Genomic DNA, 20,315 nt, shown 5'->3' on the forward strand with positions numbered 1-20,315 from the left:
AAAAAAGAAAAAGAAAAAGAAAGAGCCAGCAGCCAAGGAAGCACTGTGTGAGACCCTGTGGGGGTGCATCTCCAATGTGAGTGGTTCAAAGAGCAGGACCCAGCCAAGCTTAGGGGCTGGAATTCTGGGAAGAGACCAAATCTACACAACAGGAAGGAAACTCACCCAGGGGATCAGCGCTTCCCTGGCGGTCTCTACCTTAGCCCCTTGATCCAATGGTCAGGCTGTTTGCTTTTCCACCACACTTTTTTCTTTTCCCCCCAAAAGACCGGGGCTCTCATTAAGCTTTTGGCTTACCAAATGCCAGTTCAGCTAATGGAATTAAGCGGGTGGGTGGGTGGGCATGCGTTTGAAGTCAGAGCTTCACAAGATTGGCTCCTCTTCATAATGCTTACTTCCCTATATCAATCATCCGAGGTCTTTGGCTTAAACTCAGCAGGCCGAAATGGAGTAGAAGGGGGGAGAAAAAGGGCAGTGGGGAAGGCTGAGAGACACCAGGAGTGATTGTAGCAATTGTCAAGACCTTTGGGTGTATGCCTTGGGTCTGTTTTGATTGATGGTAGGAAAATTTGTAAAGCTGTTTGGGAAGGATATTTTGGAACTTGAAAAGACCATCCCCTGAAGTGATGTGAGATTAGGGATCCTTGTGAGAAAAACTTTCCTAGTTAGCTCTTCAAAGGAAAGACCTAGTCTATTTCAACTCCTTCATGAGAGTGGGAAAGGGAGAATGGGCTTGAGGTTGGCAACTGACTGTTGTGTTAAATTTAGATGAATTAAATTGAATTCAGTTTGAGACTGAATTTCAGACTGACGACATGATGGAGAGTGTACCGGAGTCAGATCTGAGCTGGGGTTTCAGAGCTTGGAAGGCCAGCTTAGTGCTTGCTACTTGAGCAGGTTATATCTATTATCCTCAGCTAGGTGGTGCAGGCCCAGAGGCAGGAACAGCCTCAGACACCAGCTCTGTGACCCCAGGCAAGTCTCTTAACCTCTGCCTCAGTTTCTTCAGCTGTAAAATGTAGATCATGATAGCCTCACAGGGTTGTTATAAGGAGTAAATAAGATATTTGTAAAGCATTTAGTGCAATGCCTAGCACATAGTAGGTGCTTAATAAATGTTTGTTTCTTTCCTTCCTCAGCCATAAAATGGCGGGGGGGGGGAAGCTCTTTTGGCTCTAAATGCTATGAATCAATAAATTGAAGTAAATTGAAATACATTCTGGTCTGCTGCCTCCTCACCACGATGGGCGTGGGAACAATGTTAGGAGGACAAAAATGAAGACCCAATTGTAAACCTGAAATTGAGTGTTTGATGTGAGAATTCAAGGTCACTGCAGCATCTACCATAGAAAGAGATCAGCACTTTTAGAAAGCATGTGCTGCAACGGGGACATATGGTTGGTGGCCCATTGTGTACCAAGTGAGCCAACCCACGGTCACAAACCCTGACTCATGTGGCAGGGGCAGGGAGGAAGGCAGGATTAAAGAGTAAGAAAATGATCAGCAGATTCTATCAAATACAGACTCATCTGTGATGTGCACCCTCCCAAAAGTCCAAGGCCACATCAAGCTTGCAACCTAGCCAGTCTCTAAGCATGTTTGAGAATTGTAAATAAAGCACAGGAAGACAGCCCCGACCCATGACTGGCAAAGTCTGATACCCTGCTGTTTGACTGGTTCAGGAGTGTTTCTGGGGTCTCTATTTCAGGAGCGTCAAATGCACTACTAGTTCCTTTGACTGAGTCTTAAATTCTGGCTCAGGACCATTTTTAAGAGTTAAAAGTATCCAGAAACACTCCCTGCTTTCCAACACTGCTCCCCCATATCTTTATTCTGGGGACACAGAAAAGGGGCTGTAGAGAAGAGAGAAAGGTCAAGGAAAATTTGGACAGAACCCTGCCCACACCTGGCTGGGAACACAGAAGCAGTACCTGTGGCTAAGGATGACCTACTATCCCCAGTCACTTGTTCATGAGATGCCACAGGGGTATCCGTGGAGAAGAGGAGCTTCCTGTGTCCCGAGTCAGGCCTGATTCGAGTGGCCTAAGCCCCTGGAAACTCCATTAGCCTGTTTGCATGTAGCAGTGACCCTTGACCTCTTTGCAGTCTCCATCCCACTTTCACAACCATGAGCATCACAGCCTTTGGATTGGGGGTGGAGTCAGAGGACCTGGGTTTGAATCCTAACTCTGTTGACTTTGTTACGACTGGGATGCCAGGCAAGTCGCTTCCCCTCTCATCTTTAAAATGAAGGAGCTGCACTAGTGTAATGGTCAGGCTCCTTCCAGCTTGGAATCTATGATTTATAAGCCCCAACATGAGGGAGACAGCAAAAGGACTGTGATCTCCATTTAACAGGTGGGAAAACCTGAAGTCAAAATAGGCTAAGTGATTTATCCAGAATCTTAGGACTTAAACCCACATGTCTCAGCTCCCAGGCTAGACTTCTTTCCATTATTTCAGGTGGCATCTAGCATACCCCAAGCAGAGCTGCCTGTTTTAGGGACACTCTTGGTGCACAAGAGACTCTTCACACCATCTGGAAGTAGGTATAATGACCCATGTCCAACTCAAGGGGAGGCAGAAAGGGGTTACTTTGGGCCCCAAAGTTCAACTGACAAAATCACTTCCTGCTCTTTAAGAGAAACTCTTCCCTCTCCAAAGCTCCAGGGAGACAATGAGAAGAGGGAGCATGGGGAAAGGGCTGATCACAAACTGTTCTCATACCCTGGCCCGCTCTGCAAGCTCCTGATGCTTCAGCCAGCCCTCTCTGGTTCCATGTCTACATAGCACTGACTAGAAGGGGGTCGACCACTCTTCAGGGCATCAGAGATCATGTAAACATCCTGTCTTGAGTCACTCAGCTCCAAACCCCACCTTCCTTGACTGTCTGGACTATTCAGGTTAAAGCTGGGCTTAGTTCCTCCCAGGTGACCAAAAAGGTGTAGCTAGAGTATAAGCTGGTCTTGCCCCCAGGCTCCAGCTATAGGTCCTGAGAAGGGGCTGCTGCCTCAGGCAGATTCTGTTGGGAAAGAGCTCATGTTTCTGGCATATGATCCTGTGTATCTGTGATGGGCTGATAGCCTATCGTGGAGAGGCATGACCTTTGCAGTTTGACCTCATGGGGTCCCAGTTCACTCCATGGCTTGACTTCTTCTAATTGGCCCCAATGGCTCATACCAAGAGTGTCTCTGTTGTCTTTAGGGTCAGCAAGTTTGAAAGCCATAAACCCCATGGTATCTCCACACAAGATATTGAGGCCCCAAGAGCATTCCCCCTTCCTGAGCTGGGCCTGAAAGTGGGGGAAGGAAAGGTCTGCGCTTCCCTTCAGTGGCTTAATGAGAGGAGACTTGGTCTTCCAAGGCCTCCTTCTTCCTTCCTTCTTGACTCTGGACTCCTCCAGGCAACCAGCAGAAGATTTTCAGTCTGCCCTGCTTGTTCTCTTTGTTGTAGTCTTAAGGTCAAGGAAGTTGGAAAGAAGGCTGTGCATCAAGCAGAAGGCACTATGGAGGGCAAGGGATGATTTGTCCAGCTCTGATTGGGAAATTAGGCAGGATGACCCATCCAGGTCCCATCAGATCTGAAGGTTTATTTGTCTGAGTTTACAAAATAAGACTGATACTGATGGTGGCATGGGCTTTCCCAGCAAACACATCCCCAATAGATGTAGGACTGACTAGACCATTGATCTGACACAGAAAGGCAATTTGGAAATCTTAATGATTGTTTCCACTCTCCCTAGATGGTAATGGTGAACTTTCCCCAGTTAACTTACCCCTGGGGTACTGTGGGACCATGTGGTGGAGGGCATGGTAGGCTTTTCACCCAAGTAATACAAACCTTTTTGCCCTAGTATTGACCAAGTTTGGCCTGGATACAACACTATGTCCCCTGTGGCTTCCAGTGACCTTGGCTAACTTACGTTAGCACATCAGCATGTCATAGTCTACCCTTACGCCTGCCCCTTCCAACATCATGCTTCCATCTCCTGCCCAAAGTCTAGATACAAAGTTCTTAGTAGTTATGAAGTACTCTCCCCCTAAATCACAATAAAAGGGGGCTGCTGCCATGGATTCTTAGTCATTAGTTATGTTTTCTTTATCTGAGGTCCATCCAGTATCTCCGATATTGAATATGGCCGTGTCTGGGATTTAAAAGACTCAGTGAGGGCAACATCACATTGGCAGGGCCTGTCTTTCTCTGGATTTTCCCCAGCTAAGCTTCATTTCTCCTGGGCTTTATAGCTGCCCCCTCACCCTCAAAACAAACACATCTCTTAGAGCTCTTATACACAATTGTAATTCAGCTGGAACCAGGTTCGGTTATTAAAGAAGAAACTTTAAGGAATTATGGGGAAATAAAAGACTTAGAGAAGCCTGGGAATAGAGGTGCTCACAGAGCATCCTATGCACCCTTACGACACAGAGGAAGTGTGACCACAGACAGTCTTGGACAGGAAAGATGTGACTATGGCTCTTGCTCCAGCCCTTTTCCTTCCTCAGGGTGTTTTCAGTCCTTCTCCCTCTCTATCCTGCTCCTCTGTTCTTTTCTCTTCACTCGCCTCTCAAGCTTGCCTTCTTTACCCCTTGCTCAAGGATTACATTGGGGATGACCTTGAGGGTGGGCACCATCATGCTTGATGCCTAGCTCATTCCCACAGTCTGTCCCAGACAAACTTTCTCAGTCTTCCACTACACCCCTGCATCCAGGCTGAGTGGATGCCGAGCAAAAATGACCAGTGTGTCCTGAGCCCAAACAGTTATCAACATCATCTATTTCCCTGGCTTTGCTCTAAGTTTACCTCATGTGCTCTCCAGAGAGAAGGTCTTTAAGAATTTTATTAGCTTCACCCTATCAGCCATATTTTGTAAAGTAACAACAGAGTTGCCCTTCCCAAGCCACATGTCTGGCAAAAGTTAATGGACACCCAGACATCATCCGCCATGTGTGCATTGTTTTTAGGAGATACCCCATGAGAGCCTTGCTGCCACACACCACCAGACCCTCCCTCTGAACTGGCATCAGACTGCCCCAATCACTGGGAGCCCAAATGGAAAGTAGAGGCTATCGGCAGTGCCCTAATTTAAACTGAGATATTGTTTACAAATATACCTATGTCAAGTTCAAAGCCAGACAGTGTATGCCTATGTGTGGGGTTGGAAAGACAGTCCATGTTAAAGATCCCCAGGGAACTGAAATCATACAAGGAACCCAGCCTGAAAGTGGCCACATGCTCACATTCTCATCTTTATTTATCAAGACTGATCTCCCCGAAACTGGCTCATAACCCTGCCCTTTGACACATTCCTCTGACTGTGCCACCTTCCGTCTTAGCCTCAGATTATGGAACTAGCAAAACACAAGTTCAGGGAGTTAAAAACACAAGGAGTGATCATGAATTGACCACTCGTTCATTTAACAAACCTTTACTGAGCACCTCCTTACTGTTTGCAGAGCCTGATGCTCAGTGGTGGGGGAATAGAAAAGGGATAAATAAGGCATAATTCTCTCTTTGAGGAGTTTACAATCTAGTAGAGAGGTAGAAGGCGGGGACACAGATAAACAATACAAATGACACTAGAGTGAGCATGGAAGAGGATTACAAAATGATTGGACATTGAATGGTGGGGGCATCACTTTCAACCAGAGGAACCAGAGAAGACCAAGCATGAGCAAAGGCCTAGAGCTGGGGAAATCCTCTGTGGTAAGCAGTGCAGTTTGAAACATAGATTGCATGAAGTGATTCCCCTGAAACACCACCTTGGTGCAGTGTATTCTCGAGACAGAACTAACTGGGTCCTCTGTGCTGAAAGCACCAGTAACCAACCTCACCTGCCACAGATGGTGCCCTTTTTCTGCCAGAGTCAAAGGCCCAATGTGGGGAAGGAGACTTCTCAGAGTCCTATGCTGAAAATGATCCTTTGTAGCCAAATATCCCCCTTACTCAGCCTGGCTTCAGCAGCTTTTGCCCAGGGTCTTGGACAGATAGATGGGGATCACAGAGGCTACATTCCTATGACCTATTACCTGCTCTTTCCAATGTGAGCAACTTCATTGTAGAAAAACAGACTAGTTTCTCCCCAAGGAGCCCTGGGCTGCAGACGGATTGGGCACCCTAGGGCTGGGGAAGAGGCCAAGGTCTTAACTGAGGGAGATGAGCTACCCTGAATACTTTTGGGCTGGCCAAGAGAGGACCTCTTGTCTGTGGCCTCCAGCTTAAAACTTTTAAGAAGGGAGTTGGTTGCAATTAGAGAGCTGAAGGTTTCATTCTGAACATCCTCTCTTTTAAAGTGTGCAAGTTTTAGCAGTTGGGGAAGACCTAGAATCTGACACTCTTGGGCTTGGTGGTGGGAGTGTCATGAGACACACCTGCTTTCTACTTTCTACATGTGACTCCCTGGGCAGTTGGAAAGTCAGACTCCACCCCTACCCCTGCCCTATTTTTATAACCTGAGCACAGGCCCTAAGATGTTAACCCTCTTGCCCAGGTTCTCTTAGAGCAATTGAGTGATCAGTGGGACCCAGCCCCTTGCCTTGGTGTCCTCAGTGTCTTAGAGCCCTCTATGTCAGATACTCCAGAGCTCCAGATAACGGTCCAAATAATGGTCCTGGTGCAGTCCCCAAGAACAAGTGAAACTGCAGCATACCCAGTTACCAGGTTTCATCCTCCTCTCTATTGTTAGAACCTGGCCCCAGGCCCCAGACAAAACAGGCCATCCCCAAGTTGATTCTAGCAAATTCCATTATAAATTCTCGTCCAATAATTTGGATGGTTCTTGAGGTTGGTTATATTGGGCTCTGGCCTAAAAGTCCTACCCTCAGGAAGCTTCAAGGAAAATAGGGGTGTTAAGAGATAGAAACAATGAGATCACATCTGCTCCAGCGTGTGCTCAGCCCTGAGAAGATGGAAAGCAGTAGGTTCAGGCCCTGTCCCCAAAAGCTACCAGCCTTGAGCAGTTGTGGCATAGCTGGGATAGGTAGGCCTCAGCCTACAGAGAACGAAAAGAGAACATCCCTCTCTCTGTGACTAAGGGCTTAGTGTGAGACTGGGTGGCGCAGGCTCTGACTGTGGGAGAGTGAGAGCCAGTTATCTAAGCATGAGACAGTGGAGGACAAGTGTGAGATGAGTGAGGGGAGCCAGGGGGCTTATTGAAGAAGGTCTTCTAGGTATCAGTCGTCCTGTGGGGTGAATGGGGGAGCTGGGAACCCGGGCACTGACCACTGGGAAAGTCTGACCTTTTCTCCTCACTGTAGACATTGGACAGGCTCTCATGCCACCCTTGTTGGTGGTCTTCTGCCATTCCACTCTCATTCTCTTGCTCCTGTGAGGAAGCAGAGGGCAGTAGGAGGAGTGCCGAGCTGGGATTAAGACTAGGGTTCTAGCCCTCAGCTCCACCAGGCATGTTTGACTTTCCTTCTCTGGACCTCAGTTTCCCCATATGGAACTTGAAGGAATTGGTCTTGATCCCAGAGATCCCTTCCAGCTTGGATGGTACCTGGTTCTATCCTGTTCCCCATTATCTTTCTCCCTGGGAACAAGCCCCACACGAACTACCTGAAAGGGGCCCCACTGGAGCTGGGAGCTGAAAACAGTCTCAGGTTGGGGGTTGAGGGGAGCAACTTGAAATGCAGCCAATCTCTGCACCTTTGCCTGGGGGGGGGGCGGGTTTTTCCCCCTAGAAAGCTATTTGGCTGCTGACCTTTGCCCAATCACATGAGACAAAGATGGATTTGATTAGGAGGGGCGGGGACATCTTGGATCTTAGGGAGCAGCACTTGCTGCCCAACTCTGTGGCTCCCATAATGCCCCACAAGGCCAGGCCAACCCAGCCCCAAGGGAGAAGCAGACTGGGCTACAGATAGTTTTGGCCCTGGACAACAGCAGTGCTTGCCAGGTCCGGGTGGAGGGAGCTGCACCTTAGCCCAGTCACCTTCACTCTGCAGCAACTCTGGAGGGTGACTCAGATCCCCAGGGGGATGCTGGAGGCAAAGCCAGCCCCAGCCAAACCACCCATTCTGCTGTGAGCTCCAAGCCCCAAACAACTCTCTCAGTAGGGGCATGTTGTAGGGGTGAGACTCAGCTACTGCCAGAGGAGAGGGAGCTCAAGTTTGCCTAATCCAGTTCCTCTCCCTAGGTCGTAGCTAAAAAGCCAAAGTCACATGCACAGACTCCACCTCTCTGACCAACTGATGTGTAAGAAGAAGAGATTAAAGATCTCTCATTCACCCAAGTGGAGGGGCCTTTTTTATCCGAATTCAGCTCTCACTTGAGGCCAAGACAGAGCCTGCATAGTCTGTGAGGGGTATAAAGCAGTTCCTCAGACCCCAGACAGCAAGAAAAGATGTCTATAAAACTGGTGGCTGCCCTGCTGCTCACAGTAGAGAGCGAGTTTCTAGAATTTGTGCTGTCATGGGAATGGGCTGGAAATAGAAGCCATTCCAGGCAAGCTTAGGTAAATCCTTGGGGGAGGCTCCATCTCAGGCTAGAAAGAGGAGTCAGGGAATCACATGCCTGCCCATGGGGATGATCCCACTGCCCCCAAACCACCTGTTGGGTTCTACCAGCATTTGATCCTGAGAAGACTCTGGAGCTGCCCTCAAGATCTCATGAATAGCTCCTGTTTTTAATGGCCAGTTTTTCCCTTGGTTGTTGTTCCAGTGTTTAATGAGCCCCACCTTCTGTAGACAGGTGCCAGGGGCTGTTAGTGAAGTCGCCAGCAGTGGGATGAGTTGTCCTGAGCCATCTACACATTCCCAGAGGCCAGGGATGCGTATTCTCATTAGCAACAGATAGTGGGAACATCTCCCTTGAATGGATGTCATTTCTGACATGGTCCAGGTTGAATGCACAGGTGCGATGGCACAGGATTACTAGGTAACTTAAACCCTTTAAGAAAAGGCTAAGAATGTGAGCTTATTCTTGTCTGATGGGGCCAGGGGTGACTTTGGTGGGTATGTCCAGGGGCAGGGATGTTCAGGCTGCTGTTCCTCACGTGTTTTCAGACACCCTCAGAGATGGGAGGCCTCTTTTCACCTGCTGGAGTCTCATTGTAGTCCACTCATAGCTAGAGTTGCCAAGTCGCTTGTCTGTCTCCCTCCACAGGAGTATCCTGGCCTGACATGCACCGTCTGGCGGACCGAGTCCACCTGGAGGAGCTCACTCGCATCGGCATCCTGACTGGCAATGTGGACGACATGGCTAAGGTCCACCTGGGCGCTGTATTCATGCCTCATGGACTTGGGCACTTCCTTGGAATTGATGTGCATGATGTCGGTGGCTACCCTGAGGTCAGTGTTTGAATGCTCCTGGCAGAAGAGTCCAGGATCTCCATCTAGCAGGACTCCTGACCTTTGGTCAGCTGCATTGTCCTCTGTCTGGGATCCTGACACTGACTCCATTTGCTTCCACTGGAGTCAGTGTTGATATCCCGGGAAGTGGGCCCAGCTCCGTTAGCAAAGCTGGGGATCAATGACTTAGTTTTCCTCTCTAAAATTTGTTTCTTTGTTTTCAAGGTCACTCATTTACTAAATTCCAGCTCTCAGTTATCCATGGGACTGGTCATCCTATTTGTGGAATATCTAGCCTCTCACTTCTCATTCCATGCTACTTGCTTGGAGGCTGTTTTACAGCCATTAGGCATGCCATCCAAGGGCATGATGGCCAGGAAGGGGACAAGAAGCCACCTGGCTCCTTCTTCTCCTCATGATCAAGCTTGGAAAAGCCCTCAGTTGGAAAGGGGTTTCTGGAGAATCCATGCCTTCTCTTGCCCACTGAGCACTGACCACAGAGAGCTGGTGGTGGATTTCATGGTGCAGAGACTGGTAACAGCTGACATTTATAAAGCACTTTTCATACTTTGTCTCACTTGACCCTCCCAGCAGCCCTGTGAGGTAATGAGTACTGGTATCCTTCTTACACAGATGAGTAAACTGAGGCTCAGAGCGGATAAGTAACTTGCCCACGATCACATAACTAGGAGGCATCAGGGACAGGATTCAAACCTAGGCCTCCTGTGTCTACGTTCAGTATTCTTCCCCCATCTCACACTTCCTCTTTTTTGGTAGACCCCAAAGCCCCACTTAATGCTTCTGAGACCAGCAGATGTTCAGACTCCTTCACTGGGAAATATTTGGAGAAATTCAAAACCACTTCAACCAAGGTGGCAGCCATGGTTGGTGCCTGTAGTGACCCGTGTGGGAGTGGATAGGAGTACCAGGCCAGCCTCCAGCAGAGTTCTGGGGAATGCATCCTCCCTGCCCCCTGAACCACAGAGATGATTGTTATGGTAGGCAGTGACAGGGAGACCCCAGAGCCCCAGTTCCTCCATCCATTTTTCTGAGGCTGGCAGCCAGCCTGACACAGCCACATGTATGAGGACGGGCCCTGCCCTCAGCAAAGTCTGTGCAGAGGGAATTGTAATAGCCCCACACCATCTGGAATTTCATGTGTCTCAAATCCCTTTCACATCCATCTTCTCGATCAGACAGGTAGTACAGGAATTTTCCCCATTTTACATATGGGAGGTCAGCTCAGAGAGGAAAAAAACCATGGCCAAGATCTTCAGGAGAGTTATGGCTAAAGAGAGCTCAGGACTAAAGCCTGAGTCTCCTTCCACCAGAGTGTGTCTGGCATCCTGCCCAACGCAGGCCCCAAGCAGCTTCTTCTCTGCAGAGAGAGGAAGCAAAGACAAGTCATTTCTTGTTTGCCTCCTTCTTGAAAGCTTACTTACTTCACAACATGCCACCCTGCATTAAATGGTCATCTGTGTCCCCAAGGTGTGGCAGATGCCATGTCTCTCGCTGTTCCTCCTGCACTGGGAATTTCTCGGAAGCCAGGCTCCCTTCTGAGTCTTTTTTTTTCTAGCCTATTGGTGCCCTGTAGAGCCAGCTTCAAGAGGCCAAGGCAAGAACCTGTTCCCAGCTCTTAATTTCTAGAGGGTTTTCTGAGACCAAGGCTTCTGGCTCTCATAAACATCATGCCTCACTTTAAGGTTTATAAAATATTTCCCTCATGATAATTCAGTGAGAAAGATATGGAAGTATGTCCATTTTATAGGTGAAGAAAGTGGGGGTGGGGGGTTGCTGATTGGTGTAGCGGTTTGCCCAGGGTCATATAGATAGTATCAGACATGGGTTTTGAATCCAGAACAGGCTTCAAACCCAGCCCTCTATGCCATCCTGCCTTTGTGTCTGATGCCCCCTTCACCCAACAGCGCTGCCCTTGAGAGCGGAGGTTTGAGCTTCCTGACCCCCCCCTCACCCCACAGAGCACACTGTCTGATGCTCTTGCCTTAACTCCTTAATGAGAAGTTCTCATTTGAGCTGAGATTGAGGAGGGGGGCATCAGTGGTCATGGGCCTGTTAGAGACCAGTTAGGTGACTCCTCACAAAAAAAAAAAAGAATGGCTTTTAAGATAGTTCTTGGCCAAGGAAGGGCTGGCGAGCTAGGGCTGGCAGGGTCAAGGAAGCCAGCAGGATGCCCCGGGGCCATTCTTTGCACCCAGTGGTGGTGGGTGCTCTCAGGGACTCTGAGTACATGGGCATGCCCTGCATACATTGGCCCTTTGACTGAGCACTTATTTCACAATGGAAGCGATTGTGTAAGCTGCTCACGCCTACCCTGCCTTATTGTCTAATTAGCTAAGATGCACGGTCTTTGCCTTTTGGCTGCAGGATATTTTGAAAGCACCGAGAAAGATTTTTGGGGAAAAAAATTGCCCAAGAAAAGCATTATTATTCAATTATTTTTTTCCTCAAGTGTAAACAGTTAAATTTTGAGAAACAAAATGAGTTTTAATTTCCTAATTTCTGTCTGTCACAAAGTATGTTGTGCGCCAAGCGTAGATGCTTCCAGACATTGTTAGCTGAGATTCGTTATTCATTAGTCGCCAAAGCGACTTTTTCCAGCATAGAAAATTGGCAGCAGAATGTTTTCATCTTTTCCAGTAAGCAGCCTTTGTGTGCTTGTAGCTTCTTTTCCTGTGACAGATAAACAGTGCAGGGAAAATGCTGCTTTGCCTATAAAAGTAATTTGTTTTATTTAAAACCTACAGATGGATTTGGATCTTTTCTTTGCTGTTGGCTTAAGGAAAGCTGTCGCTTGGGGCAGACCCTATTAGTTGTGCACACAGTGCTGGCAGGGGTGCTCACTGAGCCTGGAATTGCCCTGAGTCGAGGCCTTGGTTTGAATCATGGGACAGTCACCACCAGAAGCTAATAAGCCCAGATGGCTGTGGCCGGTGGCTAATGTATACAGCCTTCACCAGCAGCATATGCACACAGATCTCATTGGCCAGTGCGAAGCGGCTGCCATCATCAGCCAATACTCACAGTCACCATCATTCACCGGCCACTAAGATCGTCGCTCCATTTTCTGATGAATGTAGTGGGCCTTGGCGGATAGATAGACAGTTGCCGTCATTGGCCAAAGCAGAATTCACCTCAGGTAGCGTTTATTTAACGTACATTTAGAACCAGAAAGGACCTTATGAGGCAGCTAGTCGTGGCCCAAGCTCCTTGTGTTCCAGAGAGGCTGAATGGACACAGAGAGCTGGAATTGGAACAGAGGCCACTAGCACAGTGACCGTGCCCCTCCTGGCTCCGGCCATCTCCTTAAATCCTTTTGTAGGAGGTGGCTGTTGTGAGCAGGGGCACAAGAGGTGGGAGAGACAAGACAGAGGGGAGCTGCTAGCAGCAGATTGTCCTGAAGTGATTGGGAAATGCACATTGGGAGAAAGGGTAACTCACATGCAAATCTACTCAGCAGTACACTTCTTCCCAAGCCCCTCAGGCTCAGCTTGCTACTTCCGGGGCACAAGGCCAGCAGAAAGGATCGTGGCTGGTGGATTGAGAGGCCTGGGTTCTAGTACAGGCTTCACCACTAACTCAGTACAGGACCTTGAGCAAGTCATTGCTCTTCTCTAGGCTTCGGTTTCCCCACCTGGAATGACAGGGCCAGCCTGGATGGTCTCTAAGGGACCTTTCAGCTCTGATACCATCTAAATTAAAGATTTCTCTTGAAATGAATGAATGGATGGATGGATGGATGAATTTTTTTGAAACATTTATTAATCACTATGTGTAAAGTACTGTGCTCACAGGGACAGCTAGGAGCGGCAGTGGATAGAGTGTGGGACTTGGAGTCCAGAAGACCTGAGTTCAAATTTAGCCTCAGGCACTTCCCTGCTTCATGATCCTGGGCAAGTCACTTAATCCTTGTCTGCCTCAGTTTCCTCATCTGTAAAGTGGGATATTATTTATGACTAAGTTAGTATTATCGATCAAAGGATCTCAAGTCAGAAGAAACCTCAGTGGTCAGCTGGTCCAACTCCTACAACACCCCCCACATGTAAAGTCCAGCCTCTGCTTGAAGACCTCTAAGAAGGGGAGTTCACCCCTCCTGGAGCAGCCCATTTCTCTTCAGGTTAGCTCTAGCTTTCCCTTGTATGTAGCCTAAATCTGCCCCTCCTCCACCTTCTGCCCCACCTTCCTGCTTTAGCAGGTCCACACTGCATACTTGAAGAGAGCCCTGGCGCCCCTCTCTGGTCTAAGTGTTCTAGGGTCCTCCACTTTGTCCTACCATGGAATGGCCTCCAGCTTCCAAAGCCTTTTGGTTTTCCTTCACTGAAGATATTCCAGTTTGCAATGCCCCTCTTAAAATCCGATCCTTGGAATTGAGCACACCACTTTAGACGTGATCTGGAGTAGGGCAGCTCAGCAGGACTGACCTCTTGCTTCTGGATGTCATACCTCTCACCATGTCCACAAACTGCATCAGAATTTTTTCTACCATGCCCCACCGTTCATTCCTATCCAGCTTAGAGTCCACTAAAACTCCCTCATCTTTTCTAAGAATATGGCAACTGGGTGGCGCCATAGTGCACAGAGTGCCAGACCTGGGGTCAGGAGGACCCATCTTCCTGAGTTCAAATCTGGCATCAGACACTTACTAGCTGTGTGGCCCTGGGCAAGTCACTTAACTCCGTTTCCTCATCTGTAAAATGAGCTAGAGAACTTCTCCAGTGTATTTCCCGAGACAATCCCAAATGGGGTCATGAGGAGTCAGACACAACTGAAACAGCTGAACAATTATCTAAGAGTAACTCTCCCTTGCTGTACCCAGGCAGCTGATTTGTTTTAAACTCAATCATGAGACTTTGCATTTATGCCTATTACGTTTCTTCTTGTTAGGTTTGGCTCATTGCTCTCGCCTGAGCCTGGCAATGTTCTGACTGCAGATATCAGCAGTCCTTCTGGACTTTATGTCATCTGCACATCTGATAAACCTGCTATCCTATCTTCATTCCAGTCGTGATGAAAATGATGGATAGCATAAAACTGAGGCTAGATCCCTGGGGCACTCCAGCAAAGACCTGTTTCCAGGTTGGCCATTGAATGACCCATTAATAATTATTTGCGCACGAAGCAGCATACCGATAGATATATTCCACTACTTCAAGGGGCTGCTCTGATCTAGAGTCCCATCATAATATGGAGGATTTGGGGGAGGATAGGGAGGTTTGTGTCATTTGCATGTGTCTATGTTAATCTGCATCTGTCGGTGTATGTGCGAGTATACGTATGTGTGTCTCTAATATAGGTGACTGTGTCTTTCAGCATGTACACATACGGATTGGCACTTGCATATGCCAAAGTAGGTTCCAGTTGGGCCATGACAGCCCCTTATCCCCCCTGGAAGGCAGGCTGGAAACCTGGTGGGGGGGGGCGGAGAAACACAGGAGACAGACTTCATAGGGCTGCTTTCCCACATTTGTCTCTGGGAAGGGAAAGGAACAGCCCTGAGAGGCCTCACACACTGCCTTAAGAGCTTTTTTGGCTATGCTGGACTTTCGGTAAACTGTTCCCCCAGCCAGGAGAGGGGCCCATCCTCAGGTCTGGGAGCCTGGCCCTTGGGCTGCTGGAAACCCCAGCCGATGTCTGGAGCCAGAGCAGGCGCCATGTCTCCTGAACATAAGGAGTGTAGCCTTTCCCTTGGCTACTCAGAGGGATGGGCACAAACATGGGGGCTGAAGTATGAGGGTGCAGGGGGGAAGTAAGGCCTAGGGAAGAGGAGAAGTTAGGAAAATGAGGAGGAGAGTGGAAAGGCTGGAGGACACCCCCATCTTTCCCTGGTCTGAGGACAGGGTCCACAAAGAGTGGTCAGGGAGAACATGGTCAGAAGGTCATGGACAGAAGTCATTTAACAGCCTTTGATCAAGGACATCATACAGAGCTCAGTGCCAGGGCCCATGGGTCCCACAGCACCCAGGCCAGTATGTGAGCCTCCACAAGGGACCTGTCTTGTGCTAATTGCATCCAAGAAAATCCCAGAGAGGAGCTCAACAAGTTTACAGCAAGGAGGGGGTCAGTGTGTCCTGGGGAGGTAGAGGGAAGTGGGAAGCAACAGACAGCCCTCATTGGCTTGTGTGTGTGAGTTCCATCCCTCCTTCTCTGAGTACCTGCCCCACTGAGAGTCAGCGCCCAGGCACACATCGATGGCAGCAGCGGATTTGGTCTCGTCTTCTCGGCCAGATTAGCAGCTCCCTGGGGGTAGGTCCTCACCCAGCATGTCTAGGATTAGAAGAGGCCAAAGTGGGTAGAGCAGCCAGCAATTGCTGTTCTGTTGCAAAAGAGAGCCCTCCAAGCCAGGGTTCACAGTCCACTTTGCAAGACAAAAATAACAGGTGGAAACCATTGGGGAACAATGAGTCAAAGCTGACCAACAGTGGTGTCCTGAGCCACATCAGCGTTCTGAGGTGGGACTGTCAGAGAAGGCTCGATGGAGGAGGTGGGGCCTGGGCTCCTCTTCAGGGAGGGGAGGCCATTCTGGATATGAGAGAAAACAGAGCTTATCATGAGGTCGAACCCTAGCTAGCTGCTGACTTGAGAACTGTCAAGTTATTGGGGTCCTGGTCCTGGCTCCCCCACTAGCGCACAGTGTAACTGTGGGCAGCTCACCAGAGTGGGGCAGTGTTTGAAGTTCTCTGGACTGCTGTCCATCTGTCCAGGCTCCTGAGGGGAAGGCGGGGCTGGGTGGGGTATATCCCTTGCAGCTCTGGTGTCTGGTTCCTTCTTGGGCCCTGACACCTCTCCCCACTCCCTTCGCAGCAGGCACTAACCAGCCGCCTTTCTCTTCCCTCCCTCTTCTGCCAGGGCGTGGAGCGTATCGATGAGCCAGGCCTGAGGAGCCTGCGGACAGCCCGCAATCTGGAGCAGGGGATGGTGCTGACCGTGGAGCCGGGCATTTACTTCATCGACCACCTCCTAGACCAGGCCTTGGCTGACCCTGCGCAGGCCTGCTTCATCAATAACCACACCCTGCAGCGCTTCCGGGGCTTCGGTGGGGTGAGTGCCCCTCTTTGGTGCAGGACTCCTTGCATTTACTCCTTGGCTCTCGTGACAATACTGGCAAAGCACTTTGCAAACCTGCAAGTGCAGTGTAACAATTACTAATGTCACAACCTTAGCATCTCAGTTGGAGGAAACTTCAGAGCTTGACACCTGTTCCAGACCAGCAGGCCTCTGTACAGTGCTTCATCAAGAAGTCATCTGGTCAGCCCTGCTTGAAAAACCTCCGCTCAAATTGTACCCCAGTGTTTTCTTATATCAAACCTCAGCTGGCCTCGCCATCACTTCGACCCGCTGCTCTTGGTCCTGCTGTGCGGGCCTAAGCAGGACAAGTCTTAATTGCCCTTCTGCATGCCTTTTTTAAGATCACTGCCTCATCCCTGGAGTCTTCTCATTTACAGAATAAGCAGGTCTGCTGCTTCCAGAAAGTCCAGATATGGTGTGGTCTGCAGTCCCCAGGACACTGTGGGGAGACGCTTGGCCATTGCACTGAACAGTGAAGATGAGTCAGGGAACCTGAGGCAGCTGAGAGGCTCTTGTCCAGAGCCCAAAGGGCAGTGGCGGTGTCCTCATTTGGACGCCAGTGGGGCAGTGCCTGGCGCTATATCCCCTGCTCTGGCTTGGGCCATTGTACATGTGACTAACAAATCTCCAGGACTTTGCCCTTCCCTGTTGAATCATTTGTGGCAGCTGTGGGATTGTTATCTCCCTGAACTGTCAGTTCAGGGAGATAACAAGTTTATCACTTGGTTAGGGAGGTTGCTGAGAGGGGAGCAGGTCTGACCATGTTTGCCTGGAGTGGGGGGTGGGGGTGGGGGGTAGATTCAGACTCCAGGGGACACATGTGCATTGGCTCAGCCTGATGTGGACTGACTGTCTCCTGTTATTTCTCCCCACCACCAAGTGCCCCTCAGAAAGTCCACATGGCCCCTCCTGAGCATCCTGGGCATGCTAGTTCCTGTGGCTATGGGGCTGGTTAGTCCTGAGTTAGCACATGATGCTAATAAGTGGATAGATTCAGTCCCCATGTGAGTGGGTGAGCTTCACACCTGGCCACAGGATGACCCGTCTGCCAGCAATCTCACAGACACGTGTCCCTGGTCACAAGGAAAACCAAGTGGGAAGAATGTGGATGGCCCAGGATAGCCCCCTCCCTGCTGCCAAGAGCACATGTCCTGTCCACGGGCCGGGGGCTGTATATAAAAACAGCTTCTTTATGATGAGCATGGCATATGTGTGGTCACGTTAGCAGCTGCTGAGATCTAGGCACCTGAGTAGCTTTGGTTTGATGTTCATCTGTAGCTCTTACAGGATAGCTTTAATTTTACTTTGAGCTCATTTTTTTAGGCCCTGAGTTGCCACAAAGGAGAAAGCCAGATTCAGCCCTATGGCCAGGCCAGGGTCACTCTGGTCATATGTGAGAAAAGGGTAGAAGAGTTAGTGCTACTAGAAACCCACAGAAAAATGTGGCTGATACAGATCTTAGGCCAAGGGCATCCCAGAAGCCAGACCTCCGTTGGAACTATTAAAGCTCCCATCCCATCCCTGGAAACCCCACAAGAGAACGGCCATCCAGCAAGACCCTTGGAGGAAGCTCCTAATGTTCCCCCACCCCCTTTACCAGGATGTATTCTGGCTCTGATCACGCTGTACCCTGGCTTTAAGAGTAGCTGACATTGGCCTACCGCTTGAAGTTTTGCACAGTATTTTACACAGGTTGTTGCATTTGGTCCTCACAAGCCCTGTGAGGTAGATGCTACCATTGTCCTGTTTTTTTAATGAGGAATCTGAGGCTTAGAAAAGCTGCTTGCCCCGGTTACAACATTTGAGTCAGCGTTTGAAATGGAATTTGAAACCAGGTCTTCCCAACTTCAAGTCCAACAGTCTAACCATTATTCCATGCTGCTTGCCTTGCCCCTTAATTAATCATTATGTACACCTGTGACACTTCTAACTTCCCAGAGTGGCTTCACACTGTCCCCTTCCTAGGGCTCCCATTTGAGAAGGGCTCATACCCACCCTTGAGGTAACAGGGTAACCCTCCAACAAAGGAAAATGAAGGGTCTTGCAGACAAACCTCCGCACAGGCCTCATCTGGGCCACCCAGGACTGTAATGTGAGGACCGAAGTAACGGGTGTATATGTCTGCCTATCCTAGGTTCGCATTGAGGATGATGTGGTGGTGACTGCCAGTGGAATGGAGCTGTTGACTTGTGTGCCTCGAACCGTGGAGGAAATAGAAGCGTGTATGGCAGACTCCAGCAAGGCCTTTGCCCCTTTTCCTACCCAAAAGGAGTAGAGACTGGGGGTTCCCAGCCCACTCCCTCCTCTGAAATGAGATAACCCATGGGGAGTCGCCGCCTCACATTTATGGCTTCTTACGAAATCAGCAAAGCGAATCATAATATTAAGTACCAATGCCTTATTACTAGAATACCAAGTTTTCTCTGGCTGGTTAATCTGCCCTTCCAAGAATGCAATCCCAATTCCTTGGGGGTGGGGGATAAGGAATAAATGCTGAGTTAAAAGAAAACATACACAGCAACACCAGACAAATGTTTCAGTACATGCTGAGGAGACAGGATTGTTTTCTCAGGAAAGATACATTCCTGATTTTTTTTTTCTTTCTCAAAAATCAGCACTTTTTACTCAATTTTTCTTCCTTCCTGTTCCAGCCCAAATCTGCATTAAAATTTATTTCCTTAAGATTGCTTGGAGTGTGCTGCTCTTGATTTCTTCCTCTGATTTGCTGTTTGAAGTAAACTCTCTCAAGGTCACTATCTTCTCACACTTCTCTATCCCTTTAAATTCACAACACATCCTCCTGGGTGCTGCCTCAGATTTGGAGAAATGACTGACAGCCCTTTCTCAATTCCATGGTTCCAAGTTCCTCCTTAGCCAGGACCGGTCCCTCCCAAACACAAATAAAAGAGTCTCATGTCCAGCCACCCTTCGAGTGCCTTCTACCAGAGCCCACCTGCTCCGACCCCACATTCTTGGAAGAGGTGGCCAAGTTTTTCACTGAAGATAAAGTCCATGACTGTATGAGGGTGGATGGATGGATGGAATTCTGGGAGAGAGTGACCACTGCCACTGAAAATCATTAGGGCCCTTAGTGCCTTGGGCCCCGGGGGCTTAGATTATAATGATAGCTCACAGTTGAGCTATGTAAGTGTTAGCTAAGGTTTGGAAAGCGTTTTTACATCCTTAATTCATTTGGTGAAACGAACCTTACCTCCCTGGTGAGGTGAGTACTATTATCGCTGCTTTAGAGATGAGCAAACTGAGGCTCGGAGAGGTTAAGTAACTTGCCCAAGGCAGCGCAGCCAGCGTCCAAGGTGAGGCTCCCCGAATCGTCCTGTTTCCAGGTCCAGCACTCTTTGCATTATATGTCACCTTTCTTTGGACACTTGCCTAAGGTACGCCCCTCTACACCCACACAAGAAAAGGCCTTCCTAGGCCTTTCCTGCACAGGGGTTTAGGAAGTGAAAGGGAGAGGCCTCTGTTGAGCACATTTTGTAATTAGTGGCTCTAATGCTGTAATTCTGACAGTCAAGAACAAGTGATTCCTGAAATGTGTTCAGAAAATCTGATTTACTTGCAGTCATGGGGGCTTGCAGTTGTTCTCCATAAGGCAGTTTTGGGGGCTCTGCACAGCTCTCCCATTTTAGAAATCATTCTGTGAGTATTAATGACGCACCTGCCACCCACCCCCAGTAGACACTGGAGATACAAGTAAAAAGAATGAGACAGTCCCTACTTGAGTTGCGCTTACCTTCTAATGGAGACAGCAAGTACATATAAAAACCAACAAAAAGCATAAATATAAAGTTAACACAGAGTAGTTCATGCAAGATAGTTTGGAGAAGGTAGTAGCATTTCAGGGCAGTAGGAGAGGCTTTGTGCTGCATCTTCAAAGAGAAGGGACTCTGAAGTAGAGGTGAGGAGAAAGGGCATTACAGGCACTG

The 20,315-nt window shown here is 49.0% G+C and overlaps 1 protein-coding gene across 1 annotated transcript in view; it reads left to right on the forward strand.

Moving 5' to 3' along the window:
- Positions 1-19,057, forward strand: part of PEPD (peptidase D) — a 251,321-nt gene extending 232,264 nt beyond the window's left edge. The window contains exons 13-15 of the mRNA XM_036749271.1: positions 9,104-9,288; positions 16,153-16,344; positions 18,506-19,057. Of these exons, the coding sequence (XP_036605166.1) occupies positions 9,104-9,288; positions 16,153-16,344; positions 18,506-18,646 (518 nt within the window). The 3' untranslated portion in view covers positions 18,647-19,057. The remainder of the gene's footprint in view (positions 1-9,103; positions 9,289-16,152; positions 16,345-18,505) is intronic.
- The last annotated feature ends 1,258 nt before the right edge of the window (positions 19,058-20,315 follow it).

This window comes from Trichosurus vulpecula, chromosome 3, assembly GCF_011100635.1.
Source record: "Trichosurus vulpecula isolate mTriVul1 chromosome 3, mTriVul1.pri, whole genome shotgun sequence".
NCBI lineage: Eukaryota > Metazoa > Chordata > Mammalia > Diprotodontia > Phalangeridae > Trichosurus > Trichosurus vulpecula.